This window comes from Balaenoptera ricei, chromosome 2, assembly GCF_028023285.1.
Source record: "Balaenoptera ricei isolate mBalRic1 chromosome 2, mBalRic1.hap2, whole genome shotgun sequence".
NCBI lineage: Eukaryota > Metazoa > Chordata > Mammalia > Artiodactyla > Balaenopteridae > Balaenoptera > Balaenoptera ricei.
Window position 1 is genome coordinate 69324359 of NC_082640.1, and position 18586 is coordinate 69342944.

General features: G+C 38.3%; 1 protein-coding gene across 1 annotated transcript in view; it reads right to left on the reverse strand.

Annotated features, from left to right (window-relative positions):
- The window catches only part of IQCH (IQ motif containing H), a 213489-nt gene that overhangs the window by 189090 nt on the left and 5813 nt on the right, over positions 1-18586 (reverse strand). Inside the window, exons 2-4 of the mRNA XM_059912952.1 lie at positions 17003-17125; positions 15706-15797; positions 3800-3917 (exon numbers count right to left, since the gene is read on the reverse strand). Coding sequence (XP_059768935.1) covers positions 3800-3917; positions 15706-15797; positions 17003-17125 — 333 coding nt within the window. The remainder of the gene's footprint in view (positions 1-3799; positions 3918-15705; positions 15798-17002; positions 17126-18586) is intronic.

Here is an 18586-nt window from a genome sequence, read left to right on the forward strand (position 1 = left end):
AGTTTTTAAAAGTTTCTGCTCTCATGGAGCTTATATTCTAATGAGAAGACAGAGATCACAGTGCTTGTTGGTTACTTGTAGGCATTCTCTTCTCCCCACTTTATGCTGTAAAATCCATCCACTATTTCACCAGCAAAACTTTCCCACCCAATATTAAGTGAGATATAACTCACAGTGAAAATCTGTAAAGCAACCCTACTTGCCCTGACATTTTCTGTCTTTTATCTCTCATCACATTATTCCTCATAATGGCAAAAGTCCTCAAAACTTTAGTTTTTATCAAATTTTGAAAATCACTTTCTCAGTGAGATCCATATTCACAAAATTAAAGATTCTTCCCATCTTAGACACAGTTCTTGCACATTGCTGTATCGTATTAGATCACAATATATATTTTTATATTTGTTTTGATTGATAAAGCATCCATTTTATGGAATTCATTTGGAAAATAACTCTCAAGCAATGAGATGTGTTTTTTTTCCCTGCTCCACAAACATACAAATTGTATCATGCTTCTAAGTAGGTCCTTGCGTTTAAACAGTTTAGGAACTTCTATTTGAAATTGCCTTCAGACTTAGCTTGCCGAACACAACAAGAAAATCAAACACTCTCTTGGCCTATAAAGGTTTTCTCCTCTTCCTCCCTCCTTCTTATCTATTTCGTTTGTTATTTCAAACCCTTTCCTTGACTGTTATGAGTACATGTGCGCCTGTAGTCCAAGGTGCCTAAAAGAAGGGTTGGGCTGGTGTTGATTTGGAGCCTTAGCTCCAGTCTTTTCTTTATATTATAAAGAAAAGCCATCAGAATATGGCTTTTTCAAATGTAAAAGAAATTGATAAACAATTCTTTATTGTGATTCTTAATTACAACTGAGAAACTCCAGATGATTTGTCATTTTAGTTTTTTGGTGTGAAATGGAATTCCAAAAACAATTTCTTCACTTTGGAGAAAGAGCTTAAAGTAGCAACTGGGGTTTACCTAGTTTAAAAGGTTGGCAGTGGGCAATTAAAGGTGGTAATATCCCAGCTGGATTTCATAGCTACTCAATAATACAAGCTTTGAAGTTGGTGTAGTAGGCTTATAGAACAGCTGGCAAAACAGCACTGTTTGTCATTGACTTTACAGCGCAAAATTAGGGCTATCTTTGTGTCAGCAGTTATGCATTTTTAAGCAGATGTCACTGATATTAGATATAAAACAACAATAGGGATCCAGGCCCTGAAGGTAAAGTCAGGGTGGGAAACAGTCCATGCCCCTTTCTAAATGAAGCTCACCCCTGCTCGCAGTATTTAAAAGAACACGGGGCACATAAGATCCCTTATCTTTATAATCATTTGCCAGGATTCAGAACTCTTTTGGGAAAATAAATTTCTGGCCATAGTTTTTTTTTTTTTTTTTTCCTGGAATAATAATAGCAACTATGTGTTCTAAAATAGTCCTAATTTCATATATTTTATTTCATTGTCTTTATAACCTGGAGATCTCTAATCTTCCGCTTATGGACCAACTCTGGCCCTCCTGAGATTCTTGGCAAAGTAAACATTTATGAAAGCAGAGGCTTAATAGTAAGGAAGATGAGAAGTTTAAGCTCCCTTTATGCCAGCACTCTGTTTTTGTTTTTGTTTTTCGTGAGAGCCTTTATTATTACCTGGTATTTTCTTATTGATGGTCTATCTCCGGCCCCTTAGAATGTAAGCTCTGTGAGAGTGGGAGGCCTGGTCTGAATTGTTCATCCCAGTGTGCCTCTAACAGTCCTTGGCACACAGGAAGTACTCCACAGATAACAGCTGAAGGAACCCAATGTGACAAGTGCAGTGACAAACGTAGGAGTGGGCTGCTTTGAGAGTGCAGAGGATCCTGGATTAATATCTTATATGGGGATGAGCACACCATTAGAAGTCACTGTGGCGGTTTCATTTATTCATTCAACAAACATTTGTTGAGAGTAACCTGGCATTACATTGCAATGGACAAACTGACATGGATCCTGCCCTCATTAAGCTTATAATCTAGTGGGAAGTCAGGCATTTTTAAAAAAATCTATAACTCAATATCTAGTTACAAATTTTGGCAAATGTAATAAAGGAAAATACAAGGTATTCTCATCATAAGCATCTTTGCTGTACACATCTTTGCTGTAAGCATTTTTGCTGCAAACATCTTTGCTGCATAACTAATTGGCCAAAAGGCAATTCTACCATGAAAGATAAAATAACTGGTTGACAGTTTTTGATTTGACAGTTTCGTTTCCACTGGTTGAAATGCATTAGTCATTATTGATGGCTTTATCAAGCTGATCGATGATGATTTGCCCCAAGAGCTGGTTTCTTATTTTGAAGCATACTACCTGGAAAGAGAAAGAGACTGAAGGCCTTGAAGGTGCAGAGTTGAAGCCATGTTTCGCATAGAACTTTGGAACATCTATCAGCGGACATGTAACAAATATGCCAAGCATAGAACACAGCTTAGCGGCTTTCACAGGGCAACGCAAAGCTCAGGTACAAACACGCACCCTAGTATTTGGAAACTGATACCTCTCTTAATGACGGACGAAATGTCAGTGAAAAAGAAAAAGCACAATGCCAAACAAGGAGATGAGTCAATAAACAAACAAAAATATGCATACAATACTATGAACGAAAGACCTGAAAGACAAGTGCTTAGGTAAAACCCACAAAATAAAATTGGTCTTTTGCACAGTAGTGCCATGATCTACCCACATTTTAAATGTATTCAAATATTTTGTATTTTGCAAAAAAGTCATTTAAATTTTGTTATTCATTTCTTATGCTTCTTTATGTCCTTGTTAATGTCCCTCTTTTATTTTTTGTTATTTTATCTCTTATAGCAAAATTGCCTTATGGCCAATTAGTTATGCGGCAAAAATGCTTGTGGTGGAAATGCTTGCAACAAAGATGTCCACGGCAAAGATACTTCCTACCAAAGTACCTAGAACTAATACAAACAATTGTAAAAAGGGTACCATGTGATGGTGGCACAACTCTGTGAATATACTAAAAACCTCTTAAAAGCGTGAATTTTATGGGATATAAATTGTATCTCAATAAAGCTATTACTTGAAAAAGGGCATCACGGTGGTTAAGAGCACAGCCCTGGATCCCTACATTTCTGGGTTCATGATCCTGGCTCTGACACTAGCTGTGTTCTCTTGGGCAACTTATTTAACATTTCGGAATCTTGGCTTCTTCATCAATAAAATGAAGATAATAATAACATCTCCTTCTAGAATTATTCTGAAGATTAAACAAGTTAATGTTCCCAAAGCACTGAAAATAGCACCTGGTACCCAGAAGAAGTGAGCTGTTATCACTTTGGGGGAGTCAGGAAGGAAACAGGAATCAAATTGAAAGCATAACCAAAAGCCAGAAACCTCTTGGGCTCTATTCCTTGCCACCTGGAAACTTAACTTCAAAGAAAGCTCTGTTGTCATAAAAATTGACCATGCCATGAACATATCTGAAACAACAATGGCATGTTTTCTCATTTAGAACACAATTTCCCACCTTTGCTCTTGAAAAAAAAATTCTTTTCTAACAGCTTTATGGAGATATAATTCATAAACTTTAATTTCGCCCTTTCAAAGTGTATAATTCAATGGTGTTTAGTAGATTCACAGAGTTGTGCAGCCATCACCACTGTTTAATTCCAGAACATTTCATCCTCCCCCAAAGACACTTGACAACCATTAGACGTCATTCCCCACTCTCCCCCCGTCCTCCTTCCAGCCGCTGGCAACCACCAATCCACTTTCTGTCTCTATGGATTTCTCTCTTCCTACCTTTACTCTTGGAAAGGCATGTGGAAATGAACTGTGCTGTCTTGGGGGTTGCCAAAGTTTCCCCTCAGATTCCAGAGGGAAAATAAAGGATTTCTGATCAATGACAGCTGGAAGCAACCTAAGTTTAAAAAAAAAAATTAAAGTCAAATTTGCTATCATAAAAGCTTCACAAATTGTAACTTAAAAACAATGCTTCCTAGTTAAATTACATTTTATGGGAAATATTCTATTGGTAATTACAATAAATTTGACCAACTTTAGCATTTTTACCACTATAAAACTGCAGTTGTTTATTAAGCATCAGAACTTCCTAGTCTGATAATGACCATTATAGCATGAATAAAAAGCTCTATCTCTGGCTGAGTTTATATGACGCACAATTGACAGAATTACTACTCTATAAAATATTTCTCAATTAAAAAAATACAATATGCTGTATTTTGTTAAATAAAATTAAGTCACAATATAGCCAATGTTAAATATATTCAAAATGCTGATCCCTAAGCAGTTCATCCTTATATTATTCATTTATTTTTTTTTAGTATTATTTTTTTTTCATAAATTTATTTATTTATTTATTTTTGGCTGCATTGGGTCTTTGTTGCTGCGTGAGGGCTTTCTCTAGTTGGGGCGAGCGGGGGCTACTCTTCCTTGCAGTGTGTGGGCTTCTCATTGCGGTGGCTTCTCTTGTTGCAGAGCACGGGCTCTAGGCATACGGGCTTCAGTAGTTGTGACACGTGGGCTCAGTAGTTGTAGCTCCCGGGCTCTAGAGCGCAGGCTCAGTAGTTGTGGTGCATGGGCTTAGTTGCTCCGTGGCATGTGGGATCTTCCCGGACCAGGGCTCGAACCCATGTCGAACCCATCGGCAGGCAGATTCTTAACCACTGCACCACCAGGGAAGTCCCCATCATTATACTCTTTAAACTTCTGCTATTTTATATAATTGCAGAGACTTAAGGATCAAAGGTGGTTAAAGGTCTTCCTTGTTAAGCAGTGAGTAGTTCCATGGGATAGCAATGTGCAAACAAAATAAAGTTGTAAGAATGTGTATATGTCTGTAATGTAGGTCTTAATTTTAACTTTAAAGCAGGTTCCAGTTCTTTAAGATGGTCAACATAATTAAGGTCAATTAAACTCAACAACCAATGACTCACTTTCTTGATTCTATTGTGATGCCCACTTTTGTAAAATTACAATTAAAAAGCAATTTATGGACTCTGGTTTCATTCCAACATGTAAAGAGCTTGGAAGTTATCGCTCCAATCCTCAGCAAGAAAGCTGAAGAATCAGAAAAACAACTCTTCTTAGATACATCAAAGAATTGAGATCACAGGGCAAACTGCTGCCTTCAAAACTGGAGAAAGAGGTGGATAAAGCCCAAGAGCAGAAACCCGCTGCTGGAGCCAGTACTGGGAAGAGCACTTAAATTCTAGTCCACAAATTTCTGGAGGCTCAGTGTGGATTCCCTTGAGAGTTAAAAACTCTGAGGGGCCAAGTCTTAGGATGGCGGACGACCCATACTTCCATGAGTTTTACCTCTAGGAGCCCCACCTTGTATTCTCTGTGAAGATCAGAGAAAAATCCCCTCCTGCTTCCAGCAGGGAAAAAGGAAGAGAATACTCCAAGTTCTGTTCTTTGTTCTGTTCTCTATAATGAAAGCTAGGTCTCAGGGAAAACTGTTTTATCAAAGCCTTATCTGACCTGAAGAAGGGCAATTAGCTAACTCCAGCTCCCTCTAGTCTTCCTGTCTCACCTAAGGGGGGGAAAATGCTGAGAAAAACTTGTGATGGTAACAGGGGCACAGACCCTCCAAAAGAATAAGACCTAATCACAGGATTATTGCATGTTTCTCCCCAGCACATACTACATCCACAGAGCCTCTGCATACAGAGGATTACAGGTGAAAGAACTGCAAGTCTCAGATTCTATTTAGGAATGAGTTTCTAGGGAAACCCAAAAACAATAGGGGGGACAAAAACAAAGATAGCTGGGGAAATTGAAGCCTCAGACATCTACAGTTACAGCAGACAGTAAATATGGCCTAACTCCTGGCCAGATAAAGGCCTACTTACTTCACACTAAATGCCTACTTACCTCAGTTCCTATTACCTAATACATCATGTCCAGCTTCTGACAAAAAATGACAAGCCATGCTAAAAGGCAAGAAAAAAAAAAAAAAAACCAGTCTGAGGAGACAAAGCAAGCATTAGAATCAGATTTAGATATGACAGAGATTTTGGAATTATCAGACCAGGAATTAAAAATAACTATGATTAATATGCTAAAGACACTAATGGCAAAAAGTGGACAATATACAAGAACAGATGGGTAATGTAAGCAGAGAGGTTGAAGCTCCAAAAAGAATCAAAAGGAAACGTTAGAAATAAAAAATATTGTCAGAAATGAAGGATGCCTTTGATGGTCTTATTAACAGACTGGGCATGGCCAAGGAAAGAATCAGTGAGCTTAAAGAAATGTCAATATAAACTCCAAAAATGTAATGCAAGGAGAAAAAAAATTAACAAAGCAGAACAGAATGTTCAGGAGCTGTGGGACAACTATAAACGGTGTAACATACACATGTTGAGAATATCAGAAAAAGAAGAAAGAAAGGAGCAGAAGAAATATTTGAGTAATAATGGCTAAGAATTTTCCAAAATTAATGACAGATGCTAAACCATACACCCAGGAAGCTCAGAGAATACCAGGGAGGATAAATACCAAAAAAACCACACCTAGACAAATCATATTCAAACTATGGAAAACCAAGGACAAAGAGAAAATCTTGAAGACTGGGGAAAAACTTACCTGTAGAAGAACAAGGATAAGAATTATATCAAACTTCTCTTCATAAACCACGCAAGCAAGAAGAGAGTGAGGTAAAATATTTGAAGCGTGGAAAGAAAAAACCCGCCAACCTGTAATTCTGTATCCAGTGAAATTATCTTCAAAAGTGAAGAAGAAATAAAGATGTTCTCAAACAAAAACTAAGAGAATTGGTCACCAGCGACTTGTCTTGCAAGAAATGTTGAGAACTTCTTCAGAGGAAATGAAAATAAAATAGGTCAGATATGGGATAGATGAGGCAAGCGGAAAATCCAGGGACCTCACAATCATGTCCTCCCCTTCTCTCCACCTTTCAGAGTCTTCTTAAGTTTGTTTTATATATTAACATCCAGGGGTTTTAATTGTATTTATCAGAAGGAATAGGGGAAAGTATGTCTATACCATCTTCCTAGAAGTGAAACTCTCTTAGCGTATTTCTTACAAATCCTTTTTCCTCTGTAGATTATGTATTTAGAAGTGAATTTGGGGACTTCCCTGGTGGCGTAGTGGTTAAGAATACGCCTGCCAGTGCAGGGGACACTGGTTCAAGCCCTGGTCCAGGAAGATCCCACATGCCGTGGAACAACTAACAAATCAACCTGCCCTGTGTGTGCCACAACTACTGAGCCTGCGCTCTAGAGCCCAAGAGCCACAACTACTGAGCCCACATGCCACAACTACTGAAGCTCAAGTGCCTAGAGTCTGTGCTCCACAACAAGAGAAGCCACTGCAATGTGAAGCCCATGCACACAATGAAGAGTAGCCCCTGCTGGCCGCAACTAGAGAAAAGCCCGTGTGCAGCAACGAAGACCCAATGCAGCCAAAAATAAATAAATAAATTTATTTTTTTTAAAAAGTGAATTTGAATTGAGATACAGTTTTGCATCCCCCTTTTTTCCCCTCAACATAGCTGTGAGAATTTTTCCATGTCATGAAAATGTCTTGGACAATATCGGTTTTAATAGCTACATAATACACAGATGTGTTGCAGATTTAATCATTGTTACTGTTAACATTTAAGGTATTTCCAAGTTTATTGCTACTAAATGTAACACTGAAATGAACAAACTTATACAGAGATCCATGTGTATCTCTCTTTATATCCTAGGATAAATTCCTAGATACAAACTACTAAACTAAAAAATAACAATTTAAAAAATCTTCTCACATACGTTGAAAAACCTCCTTTAAGAACTTTGTGACAACTTATACCTCCCACCAGTAGTATAAAAGTATGCCCATCTTTCAGCCCCCTCATCAGCACTGAGTATTAGGGTGTTTTAAATGACATGTTTTGCTAATTTGTTAAGAAAAACAGTAATATATAATTTAATCCTTGTTTACCAGTGAGATTAAATATTTTTCACCTATTTACTGGTTATTTGCATTTCTAGCTCTGTGAGTATTCTATTGATGTCCTTTTGTCTATGTCAAGGGTTTTTATTATTATTATTATCAGCGAGAGCACTTTGCATTTAAGAATATTAGCAATTTTTGTATCATGTGTGTTGGAAATGTTTTCCAATTTATTGTTATTTTTAAATTTTATGATGCTTTTAAAAATTTTATTTTTTGTTTCAAAAAATTTCAAACCCATAGAAAAATTGAAAGAATAGTGAGCATCCAAATACCCTTCACCTAGATGACCAAGTGTTAACAACCTGTGCTTTGTCTCTCTCTGTAACTAGGATGTAGTCATATTCTGTATAAGTGGGATTTGTGTACTGCTTTGTAACAACCCAGAAGAGATTGGCTCCAAGGGGGCTTCAATAACTGAGTGAAAATGTACCTTCTAATCTATACTCATCATTTAACAGAAACTTCTTCTTTCCTTCTCACTGTTTCTCACGATTATCTGCTTTGTTCTTGTTTTTTTTCCCCCCTCAAACACTAGCATCACAGAATATAAAATGAAGATTTCTGTGCAGTTCTGATGGTGTTGGTACAGATGGTAGTCACCCTCCTAGTGTCAATAAGCAAAACGTGGTCATTAAGAACAGTGTGAGCAGATATCTCAAGCAATAAAATCTGTGCAAGCCAGCAATGATAAGAGGAAGAACCACACTTTGACATAGAAGAAGACTCATTGCCAAAGTAGGGATAATAATGAAACCTATTTTGAAAACAATACAAAAGCACTTTGAGCTCTTTGGAGAAAATATACCACTTTTGATAATGTCCTTATCATTGTTTTCTGAATGACTGCTAGGAAAATCTTGCATGTGCTGCATCCATTATCATCACTTTGTGTATCTATTGAGTTTTGTCTCTATTAGACAAAACTACCAGATTTTTTCTTGAGCAATCCCTGGGAAAAAGGAAAACCATCCCCCGTGAAAATTAGGCCTCCTGGTTTTCAGGTAGCTATGGTGTAGGAGAGGATACTTGCAGACACTTGACTGGACTTCAATCTGGGCCTTGCTGTTTTGTTTTGTTTTTTAATTTTTTTATTGAAGTATAGTTGATTTACAATGTTGTGTTAATTACTGCTATATAGCAAAGTGATTCAGTTATACATATATATATACATTCTTTTTTTAAAATATCCTTTTCCATTATGGTTTATCATAGGGTATTGAATATAGTTCTCTGTGCTATACAGTAGAACCTTGTTGTTTATCCATTCCACATAGAAAAGGTTACATCTGCTAACCCCAACCTCCCACTCCATCCTTCCCCCAACCCCCTTCCCCTTGGCAAACACCAGTCTTTTCTCTATGTCCGTGATTCTGTTTCTGTTTCATAGATATGTTCATTTGTGTCATATTTTAGATTCCACATATGAGTGATGATATATGGTGTTTGTCTTTCTCTTTCTGGCTTACTTAGTATGATAATCTCTAGGTCCATCCATTTTGCTGCAAATGGCATTATTTTGTTCTTTTTTATGGCTCAGTAGTATTCCATTGTATATATGTACCGCATCTTCTTTATCCATTCATCTGTCAATGGACATTTAGGTTGTTTCCGTGTCTTGGCTATTGTGAATAGTGCTGCTATGAACATAGGGGTGCATGTATCTTTTTGAATTATAGTTTTGTCCAGATATACACCCAGAAGTGAGATTGCTGCATCATGTGGTAATTCTATTTTTAGTTTTCTGAGGAACCTCCATACTGTTTTACACAGTGGCTGCACCAACAGTGTAGGAGTGTTCCCTTTTCTCCACATCCTCTCCAGCATTTGTTATTTGTAGACTTTTTAATGATGGCCATTCTGACTGGTGTGATGTGGTACCTCATTGTAGTTTTGATTTGCATTTCTCTGATAATTAGTGATGTCGAGCATCTTTTCATGTGCCTATTGGCCATCTTTATGTCTTCTTTGGAGAAATGTCTATTTAGGTCTTCTGCCCATTTTTGGATATGGTTGTTTGTTTTTTTGTTGTTTAGTTGTATGAGCTATTTGTATATTTTGGAAATTAAGCCCCTGTTGGTCACATCATTTGGAAATATTTTCTCCTATTCTGTAGGTTGTCTTTTCATTTTGTGTATGGTTTTCTTTGCTGTGCAAAAGCTTGTAAGTTTGATTAGGTCCCATTTATTTATTTTTTGTTTTTATTTCTATTGCCTTGGGAGACTGACCTAAGAGAACATTGGTATGATTTATGTCAGAGAATGTTTTGCCCATGTTCTCTTCTAGGAGTTTTATGGTGTCATGTCTTATGTTTAAGTCTTTAAGCCATTTTAAGATGAATTTTGTGTATGGTGTGAGGGTGAGCTCTAACTTCATTGATTTACATGCAGCTGTCCAGCTTTCCCAGCACCACTTGCTAAAGAGACTTTTTCCCAAGAGACTGTCTTGCCTCCTTTGTCGAAGATTAATTGACTGTAGGTGTGTGGGTTTATTTCTGGACTCTCTATTCTGTTCCATTGATCCATATGTCTGTTTTTGTGCCAATACCACGCTGATTTTGATTACTGTAGCTTTGCAGTATTGTCTGAAGTTTGGGAGGGTTATGCCTCCTACTTTGTTCTTTTTCTTCAGGATTGCTTTGGCGACTCTGGGTCTTTTATGGTTCCATATGAATCTTAGGATTATTTGTTCTATTTCTGTGAAAAATATCGTGGGTAATTTGGTAGGAATCACATTAAATCTGTAGATTGCTTTGGGTAGTATGTGGGCCTCACTATTGATGACCTGTGTGACCTGGAACACTGGTGTGAGCCTCAGTTTGCACAGCTTTAAAAGGAAAGGGTAAATATCTACCTCATAGGTTTAAAAAAAAGTCCTTTGTAAACTGTCAAGTGTTAAAATTATTGATGATAATGATGATGATGATCATTATTGTTTATCTTTTCTAAATAATTTTTAAAGGTGGATTCAGGGATAGTACTCATTTTGAATGAACTCTCCCAATTTCCTGGGCTTCCATAATAGAATGAAGCCCCATATATCTGAAAAACATTGAATCTCAGTTACTCATAGGAACTGTGCTCTACTGTCAAAGGAGCAACAGGAATTTGTAGTCCTTATTATACGCCACTCCTCTCAGAAGGAGTTGCTGCCATGGTTGTTTGGCCCCTGACACTCCACCAGACTCACAGTGTAAGCAGACATTGGCCAGCCTACCAGCCTGATTGCCAGGTCCCACTCTTGGCTCAGTCCTAGTGCAAGAGGCGTACTCTAGCCCTTCATAGCAATGGGGTAGCGGAATTTCCAGGACTAAGCTCTTGATCGCACAGAGGCAGGCCCTCTATTTGGCCAAAAGAATACTGATTCCAGGGAGTCATGCTTGTCCCAAGGATCCCAAGCACAAATGATCTGCATGAGATTTACCCAGAGTGTTTGTTACAATGCAGATTCCAGGACCCCATCTGGGAGCCAGTGAAAGAGGACTGCAAACCAAAGTTTAAGAACCATCACTCTAGACCTGTGGTCTCTCAAATAGGGTACCCACGTCTCAGGTGATACATAAGACAAGGCCATTCGTCGTGTGAAGAGAGTGTAAGAACTTCTATTTATCTATAATAAGAAATGCATAAAATAAAAAATAAAAATAAGAAATTACTTTGTACTACTATTTAATACTCAGTTTGTCACTGGCTCCCTCACGTGGTCATGTCACCTGCACTTCTGGATACCTCCTGAGAGTGGAAGCTCCAAACCACAAAAGAACGAACAGGCGGGCCAGCATTGTATGTGTTTTTCCAGAGCATTAGAGTGAACTGCAGTTTATTCATGAAGTGGGTTTGTGGATTATATTATTTCGTTTTAACTAAACTAAGCCTGGAAAAATGGACAGGTGTCCTAAAAAAAAATCCTGCGAAAAGCCACACTGTATTTAAGATAATGATGACATGCATTGGGAATTCCCTGGCGAACCAGTGGTTAGGACTCCGAGCTTTCACTGCCAGAGGGCGTGGGTTCAATCCCTGGTTGGGGAACTAAGACCCCACAAGCCATGCAGCAAAAAAACAAAAACAAAAACAAAACAAAACAAAATGATAACAAGCATTGGTGAAAAACAAGAAAATGGCAGAACTTACACTTTTACTTCTAGCTTTTCTTCAGCCATATTAAAATGTAAAAATGATGATCAACCAATCAAACTTATGAAGAGGCAGCCTCCCCAAGCCCCCCAAACTTAAAAATTATCCAGAAGACTAACTAAAATATGGGCTTACATCCAACCAGCATCAATGCTGAATCTCAGCTAAGTGTAGAGTATTTTGGGGATATTAGCCACAACCAGTATAAAGCTGTCATGATTAACAAGATTAAGAAAGCAAAACATTATAATTAATAACCTGTTTTACAAGAGAAAGAAGTTTTGTGCTGTTAATAAAGTAAAAGAAATTTTTTAACTGTTTAGTTCATCTTTATCTCATTATTGAAACATTTCTATGTTGGTGTTAGTTGATAATTCACTCTCTATGATAATAAGTATATAATTTATAAATAAATAAGCAAGCACATTTTATGGGTGCGCACCCAAATTCTTTGACTGATAGCCTTGGGGGATCCAAGGCCAGGTCCAGTTTCTGCCCCAGCTCGAAACTTTTATGAAACTGAGTCTCCCCCTTTGGCCTCCTGATCAGTTGTGAGCAACCTGATTCTCAGTGAGTCATTCCATCAGTCATGAAAAAACTCCTTGTTTACTTGGGTATCCTAAGGACTTTGTCATGGAACCTCAGAAGAAAAATGCAATGAATTGGCCAGTCCTGCTCCTCCCAGGCACGTGAACCTGAAGAAATTCTGGGTTCTGCAACCTGCTTTGCATATAATCTCCCGGGAGTCCACAGCAGACTCTGAAGCCAAGTCTATTCATGACAGTCTCTGGACAACACCCCCCCCAACCACCCCAAGTGCAGAGCCAGGTGTGAGTATCTACCTGGGAATATGACAGTCACAGACAACCAGCCCTGAGCTCCTGGGTCTCATGTTTTCCATTTCCATCTGCCGCTGCTCCTCTTCTGCCCTGAGCCATGCCCTGTAACTCACACTTCCACTCCCAGGGCCTGCCTTGGGTCCGCTTACTTTGAAAACCCAGTTTGGACTCTTCTCCAGTTTTGACCTTGGTTCCCCTCATTTCATTTTCAAATCGTGTGCCACTTTAGCATCCCAAATCCACAACTATGACTGAGATGCTCCCCCAGGCTCGTAGGGCTCCTACAAACTTGCCAGGCTCCCATCTCCCTGATAAGAGGGCCGGTGATTGTATTATTGTATTGAACAGGAAAGAAAGGATCCAAGGACCACTTCTGGGAGCCAGCTGAATGCCCCCGCTAACATCTTCCTTTACTCTTCCAGACCCTAAAAAGGGGCAAGGGTACACCTTGGCCAGAGGGAAGAACTGTACAAGCAAAGGTCTCTGCCAGAATCTTTCTGTTTGGTTCTCTGCTACCTAGTGTGCTCTTTTCAGTTATCATAGCTTGCAAATCTACAGCCCAGACTCTCTGTTCTTTGTCAAGATGAGAGTACAAAGAGAAAGCTGGAGACAGAACAGGAGAACTTTGATTAGAGTTGGTGGCAGACATCTCTTCTCCTGTTTACTTTCCCCACCCCCTCCATTCTGGAGCTTTCTTATTGCTGTTTGTACCTTCCGTCCTTTGGCTACACACTCCCCACCTACTACAGATCTCCTGGCTGCCATCTGAATAGGACTCCCACTTTGCCCTGTGTGGCTCTCTTGATTTAGAACTGAGTCAATATAAGTTGGTAGAGTAACCTCCAATATTTTCTTCTCCAAGAATCCCTTTTATGATTTTCCCTACAGATTGTTTCTTTCAAAAGATGATGTGTATTAACCTATTTGCAGGTCATATTGTTATTCCCAAATTTAAAAATCTAAGATGTAAATGACTAAAAACTAGACAGACTAGGGAAGGTTTGCCTCTGCCAAGGGATGATGGATGCCTGTGGTACTACCTTCCTGTGGGAGAAAGGGAGACAGGCAGAGTGTACACCCAAGCCTCTGCTCCCCACTCCTGAGGCTTGGGATATGGCTGTGTCTCTATGTTTCCATGTTTCCATGTGTGCTCTCTGAAACTTGACCTCACTCTCTGATATGATTCACTTATGCTTGGTATACATGTATGATGCAAATAGGGCCACAGGGGTTTTAAGCTGAGTACAAAACCTTAATCTACATACACTCAAATTCAGGAAGCCTGGATGTAAGAAGGTCCAAAGTAAGGAAAGGTCATTTCTCTTTTTTATTTTTATTTTTTTTTTTAATTGGAGTATAGTTGATTTACAATGTTGTGTTAGTTTCTGCTGTACAGCACAGTGAATCAGTTATACATACATCCACTCTTCCTTAGATTCTATTCTCGTATAGGTCATTACAGAGTATTGAGTAGATCTCCCTGTGCTATACAGTAGGTCCTTATTAGTTATCCATTTTATATATAGTAGTGTGTGGAAAGGTCATTTCTCTTTAACTCAATTCTAATTTTAATAAATCATCTCTTAGGATGTATTATATAATGAATATTTCAAGCAAGTTTTATTATTTAAGTTTTGTTTACCCTGGATACCAAAATCATCTTTACAGTAAAGCACATATGACAGGCTAAAAACTGTAAAGAAAGTCCCACATAATCTGAATAGCGCAAAAATTGATTTGCTTTAAAGTATTTCCTTTAGGAGCTGAATTTTGGATATGCTTTACTAAAAATAAAAATATATATATAACACCAAAACTAGGACCCTGAAACAATTGTCATGGTGTCAAGCATTAGAATGCAGTACAAGTAACGGAGAATAAATTTTATTGAAGTACAAATTCTGCCATTAACTTCTTTTTTTTAAATGAATTTTTATTGGAGTATGGTTGCTTTACAATGTTATGTTAGCCTCAGCCTCCACTGCACAACAAAATGAATCAGCCATACACATACAGATATCCCCTCCCTTTTGGACTTCCCTCCCATTTAGGTTACCACAGTGCACTAGGTGAGTTCCTTGTGGTATACAACATGTTCCCATCCGTTGTCCATTTTATACATAGTATCAATAATGTATATTTGTCAATCCCAGTCTCCCAATTCCTCCCACCCCACCCCTTTCCCCCTTGGTATCCATATATTTGTTCTCTACGTCTGTGTCTCTATTTCTGCTTTGCAACTGAGATCTTCTATACCGTTTTTCTAGATTCCACGTATATGCATTATTATACGATATTTGTTTTTCTCTTTCTGACTTACTTCACTCTGTATGACACTCTCTAGGTCCATCCATGTCTCTACAAATGACCCAATTTCATTCCTTTTTATGACTGAGTAATATTCCATTGTATATATGTACCACATCTTCTTTATCCATTCGTCTGTCAATGGATGTTTAGGTTGCTTCCATGTCCTGGCTATTGTAAATAGTGCCGCTATGAACATTGGGGTGCATGTGTTTTTTTGAATTATGGTTTTCTCTGGGTATATGCCCAGTTGTGGGATTGCAGGGTCATATGGTAGTTCTATTTTGCCATTAACTTCTTATGCAAAACTTCTACTGAAATTAGTAGAATGGATGTGAACAAAGCCAAGGAGTTTTGTCTTTACAGTCATCTCACCTGTGTGAGAAAAGTTTTTTTTTTTAATCGTACTTATTTTGGACCCTAAAATGGCTATTTTACTTACCATTTGGAAGCGCGAGAAGAATATAAGTTATCATCAATAGGAGTTGTTAAAACACGTTGGTGTACAACATTTAAATACTTCTCGATGTGAATCTGTTACGGAAAAGTTAAAGTTTAGGCCATTAGAGTGGACATGAGATCCTCAGCTAATTTACTCCATTTCATTAGGTTAACTCTTGGAATGGTGTAATTAAGCCAAAAGACACAACATGCTATGTGTTTATTTCAAGGCTAAGGTATCGTTAGGCATCTCAAGACCAAATTACTTTATCCCAAAAAGCAGCATAAACAATTGAGACTCAAAGCTTAAGTGACCTGTAGCATTCTTCACAAATGAACCTGCACAATAGTCAGTTTGCTACCTAGCTGGGGAAACTTGCTAGGCAACCCTGACATTGAGTAATGTCTTTCCCTTATGGGGACTTCAGGCAAGCATCCGAGGAAAGAGTTTGGCCTCTAGGTAACAGATTATTTTAAATGGCCAACCCAAAGACTCCAGCTGGGTCCAGCCCTCTCACCATCATGTAATATAGGACAATGGCATGCTAGTCTGATGAGGCAACAAAATATACCACATCTCTCAGCCTCAGGAGCTGAGCTGGGATGCTAATAACATGGTAGAGTGAAAGTCAGAAGCAAGAGCAGAGACACTGATCGTCAGAGGTCTGGAAGATGGAGATGGCCTTTATTTGGACCCATGTGCTAATAGATCCTTGTTTTATATATGAATGTTATCCTGGTCTGAAGATTGGATTCTCCCATGCCCTTATATTCGTCTAATAATGATGAAGTCCCTATCTACTTTATTTCTCTGTTCCAAAATTGGTGTATTTCTTTTCTATTTCCATTGTTATGTACTAGGTTACAATATTACAAAAATGACTAATCTCAAAATACTTAAGCTATTAGGGAAAAGTAAACTCTTTATTCTTTTAGAATCCTGGTGAATCTGATAGAAACTCTCTGCAATGTATTGGTATGAATCCTTTTTTTTTGTCAGGCATATTGTTGGACTGAGTAGTTATTTTTAAAACTCTAAATGATTTTTATTAAACCACATTTTAGGGGTTATCACTTCATAATCATATATTATCAATGCCTCACATTCTTATGGCATGTAAATCAATCAGTTAATAATCATCCTTTTAAAAAAGGAACAGCATGGGAAAGGTGATGACCAACTGAGGCCCACCTCTGTTACAGAATTACATGCGGCCTGTGAAAAGCACAGTTCTTTTCTTCTTGAGGAATCCTTGTCTCCTTCTGGAATTTTATTTAATATCTAAAACTCTACTTACTTTTAACCCCATTTCAGTCCTTTTGATTGCTGTTTCAAGATTCTGAATGTCAAGTGTTTTGCCTTTTTCCTCAAGTGGGAATTTTGTTAATTTCTCCTTTAATTGATAAAGTTCTTCATGGACCTGGAGGTAGAAGAATATAAAATATAAAAGAATACAGGGCTTCCCTGGTGGCGCAGTGGTTAAGAACTCGTCTGCCAATGCAGGGGACACGGGTTCGAGCCCTGGTCCGGGAAGATCCCACATGCTGCGGAGCAACTAAGCCCGTGCACCACAACTACTGAGCCTGCGCTCTAGAGCCCACGAGCCACAACTACTGAGCCCGCGTGTCACAACTACTGAACCCTGCATGCTTAGAGCCCGTGCTCTGCAACAAGAGAAGGCACAGCAATGAGTAGCCCACGCACTGCAACGAAGAGTAGCCCTCACTCACCGCAACTAGAGAAAGCCCGCACACAGCAATGAAGACCCAACGCAGCCAAAAATAAAATAAGTAAAATAAATAAATTTTTAAAAAAAAGAATACATACATAGTCCACCTAAAACAGTTATTTATCTTAAAGGTTTGCAATTTGCTTGAATTGCTAGAGACAAGAAAGTTGATTTTAAAGATGGTGATCATTGAAAAGGACTGTCCTTATGGTTCTGAGACGTGCTTTATTAGACGTCTCCAGTTACTGTCTTTCAGATTTTGGAAAACTAAGCTTTCATACAATTTTCTATTTGTCCTTCCCCCATTAGAAACAGATCCAAGATAAAACTCCAACTCAAATGGCTTCTGCTTTCTCAGGTGGTAAAGCAGTTGTGTCAGATACAATAAGAAGTTTGTGCCAAATTCTGATTTCTACTAATTGGTTGAGAGGTAAGAAGACAGAACACTTCCGGCAAAGAGAGGTTCTAGTGAAAGCAGTGCCTTTCAAAAGAGAATTATAAATATGTGGACAGGGCCTGCTGGTTTTCCATTCTAGCTGGATCTTCCCCACTTACTGCTCTGAAGAAGCAGTTCTGTAGATGTGGCCTTAATTTTGTTTTATGTAGTCAGAAATGAAAACAATCCTTGAAGAAAAAGCAACATAACGTCATTACTTTAACATTTTCCTTCAATTTGTATTTTCCTTAGAAATGATGAACATCTCTCCAAAGTCAAGCACCCTCAGAATAAAATAGGTATTATGAAATTAGCACAAGATTCTCTGCATTCATATTAGAAACCAAACTTCCACAGATAAATACAGATGGCACCAATTATTGTATGGGCTGCTGCCACAAGAGAAACATTTTGTTATGCAAATTTATGAACCCAACACCTGTTTCAGCGATAGTCACACCAATAATAATCTGCAGATTGGGTTGCTAAAGGCATTTTGAAACAGTTACCTTTTCTCTGTTAGTATTACTGGACCTACACGTTGATCCAGCCTATGTTATCGATTACTCTCAAGTATTCCCAAGGAGTCAAGTATTCAAGAGATCAAAAGATTTGCATCTTTTCACTGATGGGCATCACAGTCTGGCAGACACATCTGGTCATTTGTACTCTGCACAAATTATCATGTAGAGCCTTCAGGGCTCACAGATTGAAAT